The sequence below is a fragment of the Vanessa atalanta genome, chromosome 10 (genome assembly GCF_905147765.1).
Source record: "Vanessa atalanta chromosome 10, ilVanAtal1.2, whole genome shotgun sequence".
Lineage (NCBI taxonomy): Eukaryota > Metazoa > Arthropoda > Insecta > Lepidoptera > Nymphalidae > Vanessa > Vanessa atalanta.
This window is the reverse complement of record NC_061880.1, coordinates 12,478,053-12,499,315: the sequence shown is the minus strand read 5'-3', so window position 1 is coordinate 12,499,315 and position 21,263 is coordinate 12,478,053. Positions and strand designations below refer to the sequence as shown.

General features: G+C 34.9%; 1 protein-coding gene across 1 annotated transcript in view; it reads right to left on the bottom strand.

Moving 5' to 3' along the window:
* Positions 1 to 5,351: 5,351 nt before the first annotated feature.
* The window catches only part of LOC125066667 (protein couch potato), a 193,056-nt gene continuing 177,144 nt past the window's right edge, over positions 5,352 to 21,263 (bottom strand). The window contains exons 3-10 of the mRNA XM_047674867.1: positions 15,257 to 15,334; positions 14,124 to 14,177; positions 13,022 to 13,084; positions 11,970 to 12,114; positions 11,208 to 11,335; positions 10,763 to 10,959; positions 9,675 to 9,885; positions 5,352 to 9,269 (exon numbers count right to left, since the gene is read on the bottom strand). Of these exons, the coding sequence (XP_047530823.1) occupies positions 9,234 to 9,269; positions 9,675 to 9,885; positions 10,763 to 10,959; positions 11,208 to 11,335; positions 11,970 to 12,114; positions 13,022 to 13,084; positions 14,124 to 14,177; positions 15,257 to 15,334 (912 nt within the window). The 3' untranslated portion in view covers positions 5,352 to 9,233. The remainder of the gene's footprint in view (positions 9,270 to 9,674; positions 9,886 to 10,762; positions 10,960 to 11,207; positions 11,336 to 11,969; positions 12,115 to 13,021; positions 13,085 to 14,123; positions 14,178 to 15,256; positions 15,335 to 21,263) is intronic.

The following is a 21,263-nucleotide window of genomic DNA, read 5'->3' as shown; positions in this document are numbered from 1 at the left end:
AACCAGGATCCTAGAAAGCATTGAATATGGCTCTGTTGCCAAATTTAAAAAAATAAACTTTAAAAGAACGGTTATCATACAATTAGTAGATTCATGGTTGATAGCACTTTGGGTATGAAGCGATCGCCTCCTGGCGATTTCTTTGTCGTATTGAATAAGTGTAAACAATCACAAATGGATAAAAAAGTCCGCCGAGTTTCTTTCGCCGGTTCGTTCTTTGGTATTTTCTTATCTAAATCGGTGATAGCTTTTGATCATATTAATATATATTGTTATGTTGTGTATAGGAATTTCATTTGATTCATATATTGAATCTATCACCGATACTGAAAACTAATGTTATTTCGAATATAATAACTTTGAAAGTAACTCTGTCTGTTACCTCTTCACGCTAAAACCGCTATACCGTTTTAAATGAAGTTTGGTTTTGAGTCCCGGAGAATGACATAGGCCCCTTTTTACGTGCAGGTTCAGCTAGTAAAGTAATAAAAATAATTGTTACGAAGACCTATTTTTAAGCTAATAGATTTAGGCTTTAATTATAAATCACTGTGACGGTTAAATCTTTTCAATAGTAGATATTATTTATATTTGTTATACAGTGAAAAGTCAGAAGACATTATAATTTAAAAATTCTTGCACATATTATGTGATGTTTATAGAAACGTTTTTCTTTTGTCCCAGCTTATTAAAATTATGAAAGATGTCACAGTGGTTAGGACGCGTGCATCGTCATCATCAGGCAAGCACCACTTAATTTTCAAGTCTTTTATTTATGTTTATAATTCATCTCGTGCTCAGCGTTATAGGAGAAAATCATGTGTCTAAGGGAATTCCATTCCATGTTTGAAAAAGTACTTCAAAGTGTTACTAAATATTAGGTGTTTTTTTGGGAAAATAATGAATTATATCGTTGGTGTTTAGTGTACAAACTCCAGAAAAGTTGTTTATCAAAGTGCCAGATAATATTGAAATGACAGTTTTTGCCTGTATGACGTCATACCAAAGCGGCTCGTGTTTTAGGTCACGTGATATACAGACAAAAAATTACGATTTTTAATTTTAATATAATAAAAAAATAATGTGCTTTTATGACTCAAATTCAGAATATTTAAGTATATTTCTACATATATTTTAGTTTTTATTAAATCTCATCATTAATTTTTCACTACCGAAAGTACTTTGTGCAGCATGGTGAAATTAGCTCTAAACCTTCTCACCAAAGAGAGAACTGGCCTTAGCCCAGCTGTGGAATACAGGTTATTACTATTATTAAAATTGGCGATTAATTTAAATAAAAGAATAAACTGTTGACTTATATCTGTATACAATGAAAAATGCAAACTTATTCGAAGCGACCCACTGTTGGGCAAAAATCTTAATTCCTATCAAATATAGTTTGGAGCATATTCCATTACACCGCTCCAGAGCAAATCAGTAAATCATTCAGTTCCATACGAAGTAGATTATCAACGATTTTATGAACAAATATTATTTATGAATCTACCTAATTAGTATGAATAAAGTTTAATTAAAACAGAATATACGCACTGAACCAGTTTTAACGAGTGGCCGAATGGAGTCTAGGCAATTTGCGGAGCACGCGAAGTCCTTTAAAGTTTGCTCCCTTGGGAAGCATAACGGTTCCTACCATGTCGTGGCAGGATTTTCATTGTTACGCGTCGAGCCTTTCCATTCACTGCATTATACACGTATAAAAGAATATAGCCTGCATTCGCTACTTTAGAAAGGAGTATTTGAATAGTGTACTTAATATTTAAGTGAGTTTGTTTTGGCAGTTTCTAAGTTAAGTTTAACTCAGTCATTTTAGATTGCCTAAAGATTAAAGCTTTAATATCTGATTTTCGTTTTTGATTAATATTGGCGATGTACATTGTATATGGCTTAGACAAGACATATTATAGCGCTGCAAGAGCGCATAAGCAATTTTTTTTTCTTTACTCTCATAATTCCATGAGACTGCTATTCCGAGAACTGACAATTTTTAGACTCAAAAACTTAGCAACTATTTTGTATAATTATCACTTTTGAGTTCTTAGTCTTGTTTAGTTCTCACTACAGTGGACAGCTTTCTGGCGTACTGTCAAATATTATATATACTAATCAAAGGCGATGAGTTTTCGACATAGACAAAATTAGTACTTTTTACTAATATAATATTTTCATAACATATTTATCAAACCCAATCGAAACACGACGAGACGACGAAACGAGTTAGCCACTGTTATATTAACGACCAACGAGTGTTATATGTTTTGATTTTGTGTTATACGTCATACGTAAACAGCTCCATCATTGTATAGTAATTACAAGATTTCATTACTCGATAAGATATTTTTACTAAAAGCTTTTTATTTAAAATATAAAAGTCAAGAGGCAAGTTATATATTAATTCGTAGTTAACTCGTTTTAATCCGACTGCATTGTATATAATCCAGGCTCTATTGATCTTAAGATTAAATAATAAATAATTATGTAATTTAATATATTAAAGATCTCCATTCATCAAATTTAATAAGTGGTATAAATAAATTCAAATAGATAGTATGAAATAATTGTGTGTGATTAGCATATATATTTGCTTACATTACTGAATTTAATTTATCTTAAATTCACAAGCGTCTATACCAGTTTAAAAGAATTAATTTTTAATAAATGGTAAGACATTTTGTTGGCTTGTTCGCTGGTGGATGGTATTCAATCAAATATTACGCTACCAAACGGTACCTTGTATTGCTGTGTACCGGTTTGTATGGTGTGTGAGCACAAAATACATACATACATCTTAGACCCCATTTAGTGCATTGACGTTGTCATTTATGCTTCTTAAAAGTTGGTATTCGTAAAGTTAAGATGTTCATTGATCATGAGGCCTATTTACTATCTGTATTACTATAATAACTAAAAAAATCGACATGGGTTTTTTTATTTCTTATACGAAAAAGCGTTCTTAGTAAACTGCAATTTTCTTGATTCTTAGATTTGAAATTTGAATGAAGCTCACAAACGTACATACAATTAGTATTATTAAATATTTTCTGTCGATACGAGTACCTCTAAAAAACAGCTAAATGTAATACCGAACAAAACGTACGAAAACCTTTTTATTTGTTTCAATTTTCACCTTAAATTACGGCACGTATTAACAAGCCTTTTCAATTTGTTAGCAGAGATAAATCGATTGTAGAAAAATATGGTTCTGTTATATTAATTAAATGTTTTAATTTTAACGGCATTAATAAAATAAAGCCTCATTAATTAAGGTGTTATCATTAAAAAAAATTTTATTATATAAAATATAAGCAATGAGTCGCAGACATTGTTAGTAGTAGATATTTTATAAGAGGTACAGCTAAAAAAATAGCTTCGTAAAATATTAATGAAGGTGTATTATATTTTTACATTTCGAATAGATTCAGGAAAGATCAATAAACAGTTTTCGAAATCGATTTCAAAGTATCAATTCTCATTCAGTACGAAACGCAATTTAAAACATAATATACTAAATTGTAGAATAATAGTCAATTAATTAGTAGGTGACCTCTACAGCCCTGTTACGTACCAGCCGCGAACAGAGTAAGTTTGGAGCTAATGTGATATTAATGTTACTTCACTAATTTGCTCGGGGCCTTAGAACGAGGTCACACTAGCTTCGAATTGTCTAAATAATTACAGACCGCTGTGACTAGTGACGCCACTCAATAGACAAGGAAGTTTAATTGTACTACAGTTAGTATTTAGGTTAAGACAGCGGAAGAGCGATTTGAGTTTGATGCATCTCATTTACAGTTTCATTTCTGGTGGTTGATGCTTATTACTAGTTAAAAGAATTTAGTGAAATCTTAATTCTGAATGTTGGCGTGTTCTGGTGTAAAAATACAATGTACAATGACGTCACTGCGAGAGGATTACTTGCTCGTTTGCCTTTATTATAATTATATAAAATAGATTTCTTCAGAAGTAGTCGGGCACTGCATGACGTGTAGCGACGGCGATCACGCTGCAAGTTGACTCTGGAACTTCTATTTCCTGTACACATTTAAAATTGGCTCTGGAATTTTTTATATCGTGTTCTTTTAAGTCTCAAACTTTAAAGTTTTAATTCTTGCAATAGTATTTTATGATATCATTTAAAATAAAATATATTATCATCAGTTACATTCTTAGCTTGAAAATAAATATAACGATTTCTTATGTTATAAAATATATCTAAGTGCAGATCTGTGTAGACTTCGTCTACATATTTGCCCAAAGTTTCAGTGAGTTTGCGGAGTGGTTCCCACTTTCAGTGTGCTCGTTATTGTGTTTCTGTATGTGTTTAATTTAATAAACAATTACAACTGTTTTAAGATTTTTTATAAAAGAATCTGTGCGTGTGGATCAAACTTTGCATCTAAATTTGAATAAAAGTTCTACTTATTAGATTGTTAAAATTTTGCACATTTTGTTTTCAATTTATTTTCGCACAAAATCTTACTTTAACGGACATTAATTAAATATATCCATGGTTTAAATAATTTGTTTTGAGTTTAGCTCATTTTACTTTCAGTTTTGTATTGCTATGCATTTGTCTTGCAATGAATATTATATATGATAATTAGTTACTTAAATACTGTGTATACAATCATAGCACAGATAAAAATTACAAAAATAGCTTTAAAAACAAATAAAAACGAAATAATGAACGATAACCTTCAAAAGTACAATATATTTCGTATAATAACGTGTATTGAAATATAATAATGCAAATATGTAATAAAGCGAGTCTTCGATAACCTAAAAAAAAAAATAAAGAATTCGTTAAAATCATAAAAAAACAAACATGATTTGTCACATATGTTTTTATTCCCAATCTTTGGACCCTATAATGCTTTAAAACTAATTATAACATAAATACAACACTGTCACAAAATCATTATCGAAATAAGAAAGTTTAAAAGCGCTTCCACGTTTAATAACATCTTCGTTGTAAAACAATTTCTTTCGTAATCACCGAGAGAACTCGTTTTACACGAGGACGCGAGAAAGCAGTTAATCTACAAAGCATATTCCAAAGCCAACTGTATAATAATTATATCTATTCGGGTTATTCTAAACTACGCCTATATTTTACTAATACGTCTCAATTATAACAAGAAAATTGACAAAAACAAAGATAAACTCGAATAATTCATTAAAATGTTCGAAATGAACGTTTTTCTTTTCTATAAAACACGATTAAGTATTAATTGGAAAGTTTAGCAGAATCTTTGAAGAACTTTGGTCAATATCTGTTTGGAGACGTGATTGATAGCGAGTTCGAAGGGATGTCGGTTGAATGAAAACTTCGATTGAGGATGAGCTCAAATTTATTTGAATTAACATTGACGTCTCCAATGCCACAATAGTCGATGAAGTAAGGAAAGTAAATTAACGAACATCTATAAAAGTTGTAATAATGATAATTAAGCTAAATTTATCACTATTTTTACAAGGTCATTATGTTTTATTTTTTTTATTTCTTAAACCACAATAACACTTTACCTTTTGCTCTAAAAGCTTTAAATAATTCAAGTCACACAAATCTAACAATTAATTACTAACTATATATTTTGTATGATATAATTTGCTCGATATACAAATAAGACCCAGCAACGCGCTAGCTCCTGTCACCGTAAATCAAAAGATCGTTAATACTGAATACGAAGCGAACAGCTAAAAATATTTTGGTAATTAAGCCATATTAAACATTAGCCTATGTATAACAATAAAAAATACATTCAAAGATCTATTGCGGTAAGTTTAAATAAATTGCGCGAAACTACTCGGGTACTATGCGTAACGATTCACATCTCGAAAACGACCTAACCGCCTCGTCAATTGTTCAACGTACGAAAACAACACTTACTATGTATTTGATACTTCGAACGATTATTTTGTTTACGCTATTCATATGTATCTCTTAGATTAGTATTTAATTATTTATTAAGGGGCACAGATTGATATGTTTCCGATGCACGGTTTTTGTGTCTCACCGCTTACTTAACCTAACTTGCAAGGCGACGCTACCCCCTACACTACCCTATCACATGCGGGCCAATGTCACGCGGCTCCAGCCGACGCTCCGACAACGAGCTACTCGATTCGACGACAAACTTCAGCATAATATTCACCGATTCGTTCCCCATACAAAGTAACATCCAAGCGAAAATATTCGAAGACGGAGTGGAGCGTATGTCAAGCGTCAGTTCCGACAAAGTAAACTCGATATCGATACTGATATAGCGTGACATGTAGCCGATTGCATTAAAAGTAGTAGACGAGTATACCGAATAAAAGTCTCTATGAAACCGCATTAATTCTAATTACACATTAATATTACACGATGATATGTATCGAGTAGTCCCGCAAATGACGCAGCCGTGTTCGTAGCCACTGGACGTCTCTTACACGCTAGCTACGGTTGGACGGAATCGTGGCGGCGCCCGGCCCTCGCGCGCTCGGCGCTCGCAGCGCTCGCAGCGCTCGCAGCGCTCGCAGCGCTCGCAGCGCTCGCAGCGCTGCCGCCGCGGCCCACGCGCGCCGCGCGCAGCGCCCCGAGCGCTGCGTTAGCAGTGACGTAAATCAACCGACAAGCTCCGTGGTTACTTTTATAAATATACAAAAAATAGTTTCACCTCCAATTTAAGTTACGTAAACATATATATTTATATAAAAGATCTTAGTAGCTTTTTAAATTTCTAAATCATTTGCACAGCGAGAGGCTATAAATAAACGAAGCCGAAGTCACCACGCAGCTTGGGAAATAACAACGGAAAAGAAAATTAAAACTTTTCGTTGTATCTTATCTGCGGTCGGGGACGCCGGGCGCCGGAGGTTTGGGAGATCACTAATACACTATTACACAACTTACGTACGAATTAGCATTATATATCGAATTAAATAAGTAAACATTGACTTAGCTTAACTATTAAAACAGACAGTGAAATACGAATACCAAGAGAAACCGAGTTTTGATATTTTTAGGATTTTGATATAAATTAATAATCAATCAATATTATTTTTTTATAAATATTCAGTTATTTTCTAAGAGATTTAACTAACGCTGGCTCCACACATCGACGTCGACTTTTTACATTGAACTGAACACTAATTATTTTGAAATGTTGAACATTGATATCGATTTTTCAGAAAAATAACAATATCGATTTAAAATCGTCATCATAATACGTGTTATGTAGATATAGATATGTTTAGAACGTTTGCGTAATAAATATAATCGATTTAGAATCTGTCTGTCGATGTGTAGGCCAGGAAATAATGTTTGGTACGTTTGGTTTGAGGTTAGTATTAAGTTATGTATATCTTTTATCTTTGGTCTACACGCCATGACGCTCGGTATACCGTGATAATTACAGTCACTATAAATAACGTATAAAATTTTGCTAAGTCAAAAATTGACATATTTCTATTAAATATTGACTAAGAGACTTTCATAAGAATTCACATGCGGATCAATCCAGCTTACGACAAGGATCTAGTGAATGCTCCCTTGATATCTGTCGCGTCAAGATTTCAACCCAAATATCCGAAATCTTATTAAAAATAGCCTAAGCAGGGATTTATTTATTACTTTTTTTTTTACTTTTTTTTTGTATAATTTTTACATGTTTACATCAGCAGAATACGTTTCTAGATACCTATAATATAAACATTAAGAGTTCATTTTTGGTTTATTGCTATTTCGCACACGTTCGCCGGAACGAACTCGCACCGCGCGAGCCGCCATTCTGTACGCGATAGTCAACTAGCTAAAAATAAAAAATATATTAATTTTCCATTTGATTAACCCTAACACAATAGATTTAACTTCATTACACTGTTTCGATATTATGTAAGAATAACTTTCAATTAATAGTAATGTAACTATGCAGATCGTCTACAATAAATACCCTTATCTAGTATTATAATATTTACCTAAAGATTACACAATTAAAGTAACTACTAAGTTTTAAATTAGTATTACCAAAAAGCTCGTCAAAGCATGCAAATAGAATAATTGTTTTACTATTCAGCTTGGCGCGTGTCGCCGTATAATTATTACTAATAATTAATAATATAATGATTACATATAGCTATTCAACTTTCATAAGGCAAAGGCTAAATTCTCCCAGCAAGACCGAACCCTGCTCGATAAAGTCGCATCGCACACACGGAGGGACCGAAATATCCACGGAGTCCGAAAGAAAACAATCTAAAACGTTTACGCGGGTAAAGATTGACGCTGTTTTAGGGAGACGTTTCCACAAGGCACGAGACATTAGGGTGCGGACAGACGGGGCGAGATTAAGGCGGGTCAGTGCGTGCGATGCGAGCCCGAGCGAGGGGGCTCAGACGTGTATTGCACTTCACGAGCGACACCGAGGGCCTCGCGTAACGATCGTTACATCTTTACATTATTGCAATTTAAATTTATCCATATACAGATAGAAGGATCGTAAACCAACGCTAGTGTGCCAGCGCTTTAACGAGTGAACATTATAAAAGTTACTAAAAAGCATTAGGTAAATATAATTTGAGATAGTAATGAAAATTCATTTAAATACGCTAACATTATCGAGACTAAAACAAAAGTATCGTTATTATTACATACAACTTCATTTAAAATCATTCAACTTGAAATATTATCAACAAAACGTAATCTTTCTATGAAGGGCACCTTTGGTTTTTAGCTTATTCGAATGTGATTTATCCTAAAATGTTTAATTTCTGATATTACACTATATCCATAACAAAACATCTCAGTTGTATAACCGGCCTCGTAGAAACGAATATACAAACGTTACCATACAATAAGTTACTTGTAAATAAATCTTATATTACATAAAAAAATCAATTAAATAAACACGTTATACAATAAAAGGTAATAATAATTTCAAATAATATTTTCATCGTGAACGGTAAACAATTAAACTGGAATGTTAATATAATAAAATTTTACGCTAAATTTGGTATCAACAAAATACACCACACCTCTGACGCTACAGACGAGAAACATAAACGAGGAGAGCGTTTTGCTAATTTACATTCATCCGTTGTCGTTGTCGGTGAAACTGGTCTCGACCCGCTGCTAGCCGAGCGGCGCGCCCGCGCCCGCCGCCGCGCCGCGCAGCGCGCCCGGCCCGCGCGGCCCTCAGTTAGCTGGTTGTCAAGTGCCGAGTGCCACGAACGAGTTAATGCTGTTCGCCCTCTTCTCCGCCTTTGGCTCCCTGCTGACCGATCGGACTTTAGTGATCACGTCGATGAGGACTCACTTATATAGCTAGTATTCATTTATCAGGCTGTTAGGTCTAAGGTGCGAGGTGCGCGGTGTTGCATTACTCAGTCATTTCGGAGCCCATACTGTGTTCGTTCCAGTGATATGATTTTGTATGGGATCCAAATTGTTTAGAAGATACTACACGGTTACTAGGTATTAGTTATCTCAGCTCGAACTATGGTCTGTAAACGTTGTGTCTAAATTTGAATATTCACTAGAATCTATCTTCGGAAAGCGAATGAAATCTGTTATTGTATTATCCGAAACCCTGTTAGCTACTTTGCGTTACTAAAAGTTTACAACATGGTCTAGGAACCCGTGTGGTATCGTGGTAAAGAGGAGTGCGCGTGCATACTTCATGTGCGAGTATCCAGCCGTTGTGTGCCAACTTATGCCTCGCGAATTCGAGGTGGATGGCCCCCTCTGAGCTGAGGAGCAGGGCGCCCTGCAGGCGGGCCATGGCGGTGGCTGCGTCGCTCGGGGTAACGAAGTCGACGAACGCGACCGGACCAGAGCCGCCGCCGCTACCGGCCGTCAGAAGCCGCAGTCGCGAGAAACCCGGGCAGCTGTTACCATTACACTCAGATATGCCCGCACTCGTACCCTTGCCTTGTGTGTTTTATATTGACTTAGTTTGCTGTGGTGCCACGGTATCGAATGATTCTAAAAGACTAAGGATGTCTCTGGTGACTATAACATGTTGAAAGCTGTTTCATCTAATTCGCAAATAAGTTTTTGAATGCGTAACAGATTTTGGACAAAAGCGATAAAAAAAGGATTTGTTCTGTCACAGGTTCTTTCTAACCTTACAAGGTTTACAGTTTACAGGAGTATAAATTCGGCATATTGATGCTATAAAGTAAATTCGGGTGCAATCGACAGCTCATACATTTATGTGATGTTTGTGCTAATAGCATACGACTAGTGTGGTATAGTGTAAATAGATGTTCGACTGTCATGCTGAAGTGGTACGGGTGCAGGCTTACGATCTCATACAAACTGACTATCAGCATCGTCAGTTGGTTTGAGATAGATCAGAACATAAACAATAATACCCAACAATAGACGACTTTGTGATATTTGGTGCGACATGCACTGTGGAGAATATGTATTCAACTATTTAAAAATAATTACTCTGTCTCGTTTCATACAACTGATACATTTCTTTTTTTAATATTTTGCGATCATGCAGACATTTAACGAATGCTTGGTTCGACTGGAAATATTTGTTTTAAACAATTTTGTTTATTTCTTGGAAACCATTATTAACAACAAACTAGGGGTAGTATTCAATTATCGAAAATGGAGAGATTTTATATGGTCATAGGGTCAGACTAACATATTGTATTAATATAATAAATTCCACAAAATATAAAGGCTAAATGTAACGTGTGTCACTTTTCCAGTCGAAGCCTACAAATGTATAATGAAGGCGGCACGTACCTGCTGAATATCTCTTTGAGTTCGTGCTCGGAGACGAATTGTCCGAGGTTAGCGACAAAGAGCGTGGAGCAAGGAGGCGCGGGGTGCGCGGGGTGTGCGGGGTGCGCAGGCGGCGCGGGCGCATGCGCCGGGACCGCTGCTCCCGGCGAACCCAGCGCTGGGGCCGGTAGTACGCATGCGCCCAGCGTCAAGGGGGTCTGAGGGCGAAAAATATTTTTTCAGATCAAATTATGTATATAAAACTTTAATGTTTAATTGCACTTAAGATACCTATGTGCTCTAGAGGTAAGCTTTTTGTTAATAAATTACGATACGTTATAAACATACTTTATAATAATTAATTTTAATAGTCAAGCTCAATTATATGACAATGTTGTATAGAGTATAAGTTTAAACTTACGTGGTGTGGCCTGTCGGCGGCAGCTAGTCAGAGGTAGGAACGCACGGGCGCCATTTGAGGATGAATGGCGGGATGGACCAGTCCGTGCGACAATGTCGGCAGCTCCCCTCCGTAAGCTAACGGGTGGTGCCACAGCTCAGCGCCCCCTCCAGGGAAGAAGGGACTGGCTAAGTCTGCGCAATATGATTCACATTAGACGAAAACCTGTACCGTGAAAATTCTACAAAATCGAATTAAATTAAATAAGAACACCGATTACAAATAAATTTATTTACAATGTGCGAAACGTGTTTTCACGCTCCTAAGTAGCCAATTCGTGTAACAAGATTTTATTAAAGAAGCGAGGCTATAATACGGAATGTCATGAGGACATGTGACTAAGTAGTTTAACAGTGGTAAGAGAGCCCGACAGTCAATTGGAAGACAATAATAGCTTCACGGAGGCTTTGCGTGGTACGTGTAAGCTTTTACAGATACTTGCCCAAGTTTGCGATTGCTCGACGCGCCATCACTCTTACTTAGATACGAAAGCGTAATATCGTAAGAATATAAAGTCATGTGTGGGTACTTGTGGCGAAATCGTTGTTGGATTGTATAGCGTTTAAATAACTACGGAGAAACAGTACGTCACCAGTATACATCGAAATACATATGTTTGATTTGACTTTGTGAATGAAATAAAGAGGGAACAATTCAATGAATATAAATGTATAAATGAAGGTGAAATATTGTTTCTTATGATCTGAATTCTGGGCGAGTTGACGATCGAGCGAGCGCCGGGTGGTGTGTGCGTACGGCGGTACTTACGTCCAGTGAGTGGGTGCATCAATGCGGGGTGTGCAGCTGGCGCGGCTGTGGCAACTGCCGGCTTCGGCTTGCTGACCTTCGTGTTGCTTTTAGCGAACTCCAGCCGAATCGTTTGCGGCATGTCGGGGTCGAACCGGACGCCCTGCTGTGAACAGCCGCGAGCGGTGCGGCGCTCCGATATAATGACGATGGACGGTTGGCCGCGTGTTCCCACCGGACTTATAGTCCAGTGTGGAGACAGGGATATTTTATTGATACAACGATAGCCGTGAATACTAAACGTTATAAAATTTAATTTTTTGCCAATTAAATAAATGAAAAATTCATCCTCGATACATTGATTACATTGACTCTCATGTAAAGTTTGTTAAAATAGCAACTGTCACGGATGAAAATATACTTTTTCATATTTGATTCTCACGCCAGCGCCTGCTAAGGTGCCGAAACACGGTGCTCGGGATGTGACATCAAAATCTGTCAAACAGTGACATGCGGTTGCATATATACACGATAACGTAATCGATTTCACTCCAATATCCGGGATTGAGAGCTTAGTAGCTCCGACTAGATGACTCGACGTGGTCTAGTCGATATGTGCATGGGTTTAGCATAACTTACGATGCGGTTACTCGAGTCGGGAAAATGTTATTCCAAGTCTACAATGAGAATATTAACTATGGTGCTTATTGGCTGTGTAGGCATGTGAAAAGAAGAGGTTTAGTAACACCGTGCGTTTTACGTTTAATTTTATTTATTTTTTAATTATTTACATATAGCATTTTTACTTTGGAGTGTTCGGACTATATCGTTATATTTGAAGGACATTATGATCTTGTAATGTTTTAGGTGTTGTAAGCGATCGATGTTTACAAGGCGTTATGTTCAGTGTTCGTGATTATCTTGTTGTGTTCGTTTACGAAAAATATATATGTAATGATGCCATTTCGGATCCTATTTTTTCTGATACATATAATTTAAATATAAATTATTTTTTAATTAAATATATAAATGATGTTTAGACTTAATTAGTAGAAGCATGTGGTGGTACTAACCTGAAGATCTTGCTTAGCGGCCTCGGCTCCGGCCCGGGTGTGAAACGTTACGAAACCGACCGGCTGCAATAACAAATACTCATGTTAATATTATATTATGCAAATTACAAGTTTATTATCGTTGCAGGGAAAGTTCACAACTACTATTATGGATACAGAGTAGTTTTACACAGAGACGAACTGGCTAGAATATATGTATTTTATAATGAATTATAAACAATTAAACGAAATCAATAAAAACGAGTGTATTTATTTTAAAATTTCTTTTTTTTTTAATAAAAATATTGGTCAACATCACGTACATTACTCTGATCCCAATGTAAGTAGATAAAGCACTTGTGTTATGGAAAATCAGAAGTAACGACGGTACCACAAACACTCAGACCCAAGACAACATAGAAAACTAAACTTTTTCTACATCGACTCGGCCGGGAATTGAACCTCGGAGTGACGTACCCATAAAAACCGGTGTGTGGTCGGTGTACTCGACCACGGAGGTCATCAAAAAAAATTCTTTTTTAACTGTATATTATTTAATGCATATTATAATCAGGTTTTGTATGCTGTATTGTCACTATCGGTGTACACGAATCCAGATTAATTTAGTTTTTAATATTTCAGGAAAGTAGGTTCTGCGAAGTCTGAAAGTGGGAAGTGTACACTCCCGCGCTGTTTGTCCCAAACCTGAATTAATTCCGGTCGTGTCGTATCCCATCGAATTATTAAAGCGAGGAATAACGAGTGCACCTGTGTTTGTGCACACACTTGTACACTTTAATACTTCCCGCACAGTTGGGGTAATAGTCTTCCTTGAGAAAAACCTACGGGACCAATATTAGTAAGGATGACATAAAATAAAAGCCTGCAAATGGCCCATTGTTACAACCTCTTTTTCGCTTAAGCTGAAGGTTTGGACCTTTTTCATTATAGATAATATATAGGATTTCTTTACAATGTGATGATGATACATTAAAAAATAAAAAATAAATTGCTTGCTCGTGTTCGAAATCGGTCGGAGATCACGTGGGTCATCATTATTGTTCCTTGATATAAAATAACATACATTTACAAATGCTCTCGTTTCTAATTGAAAGATACTTACGGATGCTGTTTTTCCATTTTTGCTCGTAACCTTCAGCAGCGAACCCTCGTATCCCTACGAAACAAAAATAAATAATTATATATTTGATTTACGATTTATTTATTTTGTTATATACATATGCCATTTTTGTTATTAGAAAATCTTCTAACAATGAGACTAGAAAAACTAAAAAGTTTAAAAGTAATTAAGGAACAAAGAAAATTAAGGATTGACGATAAAATTATTATTAATAAATATGTTTTTCTCTAATTAATTAATTATTATAAAATAAAATTCAGTTGACGCGCACGCTACGAGTCTATACGAGTACACCAGCAATATACTTTTACGCATACATACTAAGTTTATTGACGGTTGAAATCTTACACTTATTATGGCCTAGCTCTCATTGGGCAAGTTTCTAAATTGTAACAAAAACAGTTACAGATGTATTCACTCACGAAGGCGCGCCCCTCCTCTCTTAATTATTATCTGCGTGCATTAGTATGAGTAGCTGACGCTCGTGCATACAAAATGTCTTAGTGTGACCAAGAGTAAAGACAGCAAAAAAAATACAAATAAGATAATATTTGTTAAGTTTATTTTATTAAAATTAATCTCGCGTGGATGGGCGGTATATAAATAGTATTTGTATATACGAACTTTGAATAACATTGAAACGAATTATAGGTAAAGCTGCTAGCTCAAGCAATTTAGTTCGATCGATGTTCATCATAGCAACGTATGTCAGTTCCGACGAAATTTCGCTCCAACAATGGTATCCCGCCGTACCAGGCGTCGTAACGAACACGCGATCAAAATCCACCCTATTAACTTTAGGCACATTTATGGTGCCGGCCGTACCAGCCAAGAATCGAATGTATATCTTATCGGTAGACGGAATCGATTTAATTTCAACTATTACACAACGTCATGACGTTTCATATTTATGACGCATTAATCCATATAGATATTATATTTCCGAGTCACGTGATGCGGGGAGTGTGTTTCGATGAATCATAGACGCTACCGAAGATAGATGATTTACATTGAAATTTGGAAGTACGTAAATTTGCATTGAATAACCACGTTTGCTTGGAATCACAATGAAGAATGTCAAATTAATTGTGTGGTTGAATTATATTTGTACTCACTTCGTAAGCTCGAAACAGTAGGTAGAGTTCCCTTGGCTTGGCGTCCATAGGCAGTCCGCTCACGAACAATGTCCGCACCTGAGAAAACATATATCATTTTATTTTACGCACATAAACAGGCAATACATTATTTAAAATTAGTTAAAAAAAGATCCACTTTAAGACATAAGGTAAGGTCTTATTTTTAACCTAAGGAGAAATCCAGTTCCTTTCCCATGGAGGAGGAACGAGTCTTATTTTTTAAATTGTTGTTGATGTTATACATACATTATTATTCGTCACATATATATAAATCGAGATGAGCGCGATTCTCTGAAGCATATTTCGTCTTTTTAATATATTTCTTAAAGTTGTTCGAAGCCCACTGTTTCCAATATTGATATTCCGTTTCAAATTAGCTACAAGTTTTTTTCATCGTTTATTTCTTAAACAAAGACGAAGCGAGGCATTTATCACAAACCGACACAAAAGGGGCATAGATTCTCCCGACGATTCTTCGTCGATTCTTTTGCCTTTGTAAACGTTTGAGCGCATTAATTCGGCGGGTCCATTTAACGAATAAAACAGCGGCGTGATTTGGCGCGTGCGGGTAATGGAGATTAATTGCTGGTAACACCGGCCATCGTCGCCGCCATCTTGTTGTGCATTTTATTTATGCGTCTGAGTTTTACTTTTACGAGATAATCTTTAAACGACGAGGGCCAGTAAAATAAAGTTATTAGCGACCTTTTAGCGATTTTTTGTAAAAAAAAAAAACGAGGAGCATTTCGACGTAGATTGTTATTTGTAATTAAGATTAATCGTTGTTTTTGCGTCTCATTTGATACTCAAATATATTTTAATAACTTCGACGTCACAAAAAACTTATTATGTAGACTATAAGAAAAGGTATTTTATTTTGTTGAAGTCAACGATTTTACTTAATTAAAACATCGATGTTTTGTTTATTATAATATTACATTTATTGATATATAAAAAAATAAAATAAAAAAATATCAAATGTCCGACGGCCGAGGGTGTTGGTGACCCTCATATATATTTTATCGCTTCCGTCCCCGGTCAGAACCAGAATGTTGGACCTTTATGTCGGCTATTTTCCGGTCGAACGCACGGGAATTCCCCGTATCGACGGTACGTGATATTTTTCCACAGACAATCTTTTATATTAAATCTGAAGTGCTTAAATGATGTATCTTCGATATTTGCGTATATATATAATGTGGACAGATTAGATTGATAGATCGTTTTATTACAAACAAATATATTTATTTATAGTATTAAACTGGTTGTATTATATAAGTTTTTCCATGAAAAATTATATTTATCTTTTTATTTGTTTTAATTAAAATGCGTTTCAAATTTTACGAACAATGGCACATTGTATTAGTACAGCCAGAAGATTACAAAGTTATGATATAAAGAAATGAAATTAACTAATGTTAAAGATCAGAGTTCTATAGACTTTAATGAGAGCTAGAAGACGAGGCGGTGAGGTACTTACAGGTGTACTGAAATAAGAAATATTATGATTAATGGAACTGTGTCATAAAATCAACAGTTAACGACTGCTAACATCATACTAACACCACACCCTGAAGGCTAAGCTTATAACATAATAAATTATAAACTCAGCTCTCTTATCTAACTTGATTTTAGGCCTGCGATCTTTGATTTAGAATATGTAGGATGTTCTACACGCTAGGTCATTTCGTATCCACAACCATACCAGGAAGAAAAATTATACAGAATGAATTTATAATGATAAATTCATTAATTTTCACACCAGATGGAGCATTTTATTTACTAAAAACAAACAAAAAAAAATTAGTTTAATTTTGTTGAAGTATGCTGAGAAACAAAATGATCTTACTAAAATTTAGATTGTGCACGCAAATATTCATCCCAAGTTATGTTTGTATACCTAAACGCTTTTATTTATATAGGTTTTAAATAGAATCCAATTGTAATTTTAAATAAATAATACGAATTTTCAACCTTAATCTTCTCTCTTTAAAATACTATTCACATTTGCAAAAATAACATCGAGTACAAAACTATTTAAAAATAAACTCAATTCAATAAATCTTTCACAGTATTCAGTTGTTTTCATATTGGCGATAAACGACCTGAAAAATGTCGGTGTATTATTTTTTATTAATTCTTATTCTACGAGTGGTTTTTATGTAACTTTAAAGTTTTATATTATTGCTGTTGTTACGCGGAGAATATTCTACCGACAGTTCAGAGATGAAGGGTGTCGGTGTTGGTTGTTGTAAATATTATGGATTATTATTGTGTATTCTGTTAATTGAAGCCGATATGAACCACTGATCAGAACATTATTGAGTTTTCATGTTTATAATTCAATAAGAACTCAGGAGAGAGTTGACTAAAAATTTGCAATGTGTGCATTAACCAACCTGTATTGGCGCAGCGATAAATAGAATAAGCCCAAAAGCACAGCTCCACAAAAGCAGTATTTAACCCAGGGGTGGGACATTAGAGGTTTTGTTGTTAATTTACTTTTGCTTTCAGATGTAAAGGAAAACTCCATAACGTACAGCAGTCGTACAGAACTACTTTTCTCTGGTGGAAACTAATGGTGGAATAAGAACAAGTCAGACATTTAAGACAAATTACTTTATGCGTAGTCCATAGACCAGATGGAAAGTGGCCACCAACGTCCAAAAACATTGGTGACACTAGCCAATGATCCACCAAACTTAGAACATAAGATGTTATGTCCCCTGTGCCTATTCACGTATGTTTCACATTTATGAAAACATATGTTCATAAAAAAAAGGATTGCACAATGTACACTAGACAAGTGAAACATCACTGCATGTTACGTTATGTTATGTTATGTTATATTATACGTCAAGCTCTCACAACTCTCATATATTTCACCGGGGTGCTATTCGGTCACTCTGAAAACGCCCCTTCATGTCGCCCATTATACACTCGGCTGCGCTCGAATCCCTACGCTACCATTGAGTTATGTTGAGTCGCGTTCATAAATAAGGAAAACAGATTTTATATTAAAAATATTAATATTCATCCAAGTTAATACAAGTTCTAACTTTGATTTCAAAATTAAATCGCGTATTGGCTAAGCTATATCTTTATTTTAATACTATCGAATATTTAGGAGAATTATTTCCTTGTAACTTTGTGTATTTTAAGCAAACCCATCTGGTTAGTAACCACACTCCTAAGCCACTCATCACATATTCTACCAAAAAACAGTAATTCTTAGTATTGTTGTGTTTCGGTTTTAAGGGTCAGTGAACTAGTGTCAATACAGGTCCAAAGAACATCTTAGTTTCCAACATTCGTGAGTTATTGTTAAGGGATAGATAGATCACGTGTCCCTCGGCCTTCTTATCTTTAAAATACATGCTTTACCTTATGAATTCAAAAACTTCGTCAGATTGTCATGAAACTTTGATACGTCTGTATTCAACAATAAAAACAATAAATATCTGAGTTTGTTTGTCCTTCTAGACTTGAGGTAACTCGTTTATAAAAAGAAAACTTATTTATAGAACTGAATTTTAAAATATCGTACGTATGTATACTTCAGTTACAATTTTAACGTGACTAAGCGTATAATACATTAAAAGCTTATCTCAATTTTACGCCATCTCAACTTCAAAAGCGAAGGAATATTTGATCTGGCTACGGGGGCAGATAACATCTACGCTTGACATTATTGCGACAAAAAAAATGTATTAAGTATTCTGCCTCGTGGAATAAAAGCCTCCAATTTGTTTAAAGCTTTATAAATTATTTTAGTTGCCTAGAGAACAGCGGTTTCCAGTGGAATTCTAAATTATCCGTGTAACATGTGAAACTTTACAAAGGGAAACGACTAAAGAAATATCTTATAACGTTTTTGAATTAAAATGGTCGGTATTTTATTTGAAACTGCTACAAGTTTCGTATTTGAGTTCATATATTTTACACTTTTGAAGTTTGCAAAACATATTATATTTTCAAAGTTTTAGTAGCTATTCATATATACAAACATACTTAATATAAATTATATAATATTTATATTTTCGCCGCATGTTAGAGGTGTTAGGTAGCCTGTATACTTTTCTGTATCTCTAACAACGTGTGCAAAATCGCTCGAATCGATAATATATCGTAACAATAACCAAGTCACTTTCGCATTTCAATTTAATTTAGAATGAGCATTGTATGCCGTTTTATAGAATATACTAGTTTCTGCGCGAGGATTCAACCTAACCAGTCCCGTGGGTCTTCGTATATTATATCTATACTAAAATTATAAATATGAAAATAACTCTGTCCGTCTGTTACGCTTCGATGTCAAACTTCCGAACCGCATTTGATGAAATTCGGTATGAAGCAAGCTTGAACCCCGAGAAAAACCGCGATCGACAACTTGTGGTCTATAAACTCAGTTAACGGACAAGATAGCTCTATAATTTTTTTTCTTAACGGACTCGTAGATCTTAAGATAACTCCGTTTAAACAAACAAGTAAAAATATTTTATTACTATTGGTCGATTTAGCATTAATATTTTAACCAATATCATTCTTTTCTACACTAATCAAATTCCCAAACTACCTATTACTATCCAATAAAGAGGCTCATTATGTCGGAGCGTCAACTTTCGATTTCACCGGACGATTCACGGTTAACATGAACATTGTTTAAACTGTGACGCTGAGCATTCGTTCGTGAATGACCAGTCAAAGTGATGCAACAAACGTCTCAGTGCATAACCATACGATAAGCCCACTCAAACGATTTCAATTTAGTGCACTGGACATAACAATAAAGCGATCTTGTTTAAATACACTACGATGTTCCGCCATAGCGATAAATACTATGGTCGGTGTGTGGAAATAATCCTATTGGATCCGCTACGAGCCTCTTACTCGTAGAAGACAAGATTGGACCAGTTATATAGTACATCTCTCTCCGAGTACATAACTTGTCTACACACAATCACATATCGAATGACGTTTTGTTGCTTTCTAGTATAACATTTACCAATAAAAAACCTCGTATTAAAAATATATATATATATATATATATATAAATAAGGCATATTAATTATTCCATACAAGCTTGAATGGGCGATAAAGAGCTTGGAGTGGTATTCGTAAAAGATTCCGATTTGTATGCAGGATATATATTTATATAAATATGTTACATATAGGTGAGGAGGGCTGGCAAATGGGCCACCTAATGCTAAACGGTCACCACTGCCCATAGACAATGGAACTAATAAATATATAATTACTTATACAAATGCAACAAAAACCCTGTGATCTAAAATGTTATGTCCCTTGTGCCTGAAGTTACATTGGCTAGTTCACACTTCAAGCTGAAAACAACAGTACTAACTAACTTGGTATTGCTGTTCGACGGTAAATATGATAAGTGGGTTGTACCCAATCAGATGGGATTGCACAAAGCCCTATCAAATATTATTGGTAAAAATAAGTAACCAATATAATATCTTACCTTTCGATAGCATCTACATTCTAAACTAGCTATTGCTAGCCGTAAAAAACCATAAAGAGTTTACTTAAATACATTATTTTTTTACTTTCATTTTGATTTTCATTTAAATATTATGAAATTATACTTTAACGATTAATTTAGAAACGATCAAAGAGCTAATGTGATGGACATACTTTACTCCAATTTAGTTCCAAGCTTATTTTAACAGATTGCTCCAGTGAGTTTACTGAATAATGATTTGATACTTTCATTCAATACAAACATTAGAGCTATTCTGTCCGAACAAACTCACTACAAAACACGATCGAGAAGTCTTAGAAAGTGGTTTGCGAAATCGAATATAATAATTTATTTTTATATTAAGACGATTCAAGATATTTTCATGTTGCCACGAGAGATTTCTTAAAGACTAGCACTGAATTTTTTTCTATGCCTTTACCAAAGGAATTATTAAAAAAGGATCTCTCAGAGGTACTCGCTCGTCGTGTGTCGAGTGTCTATATA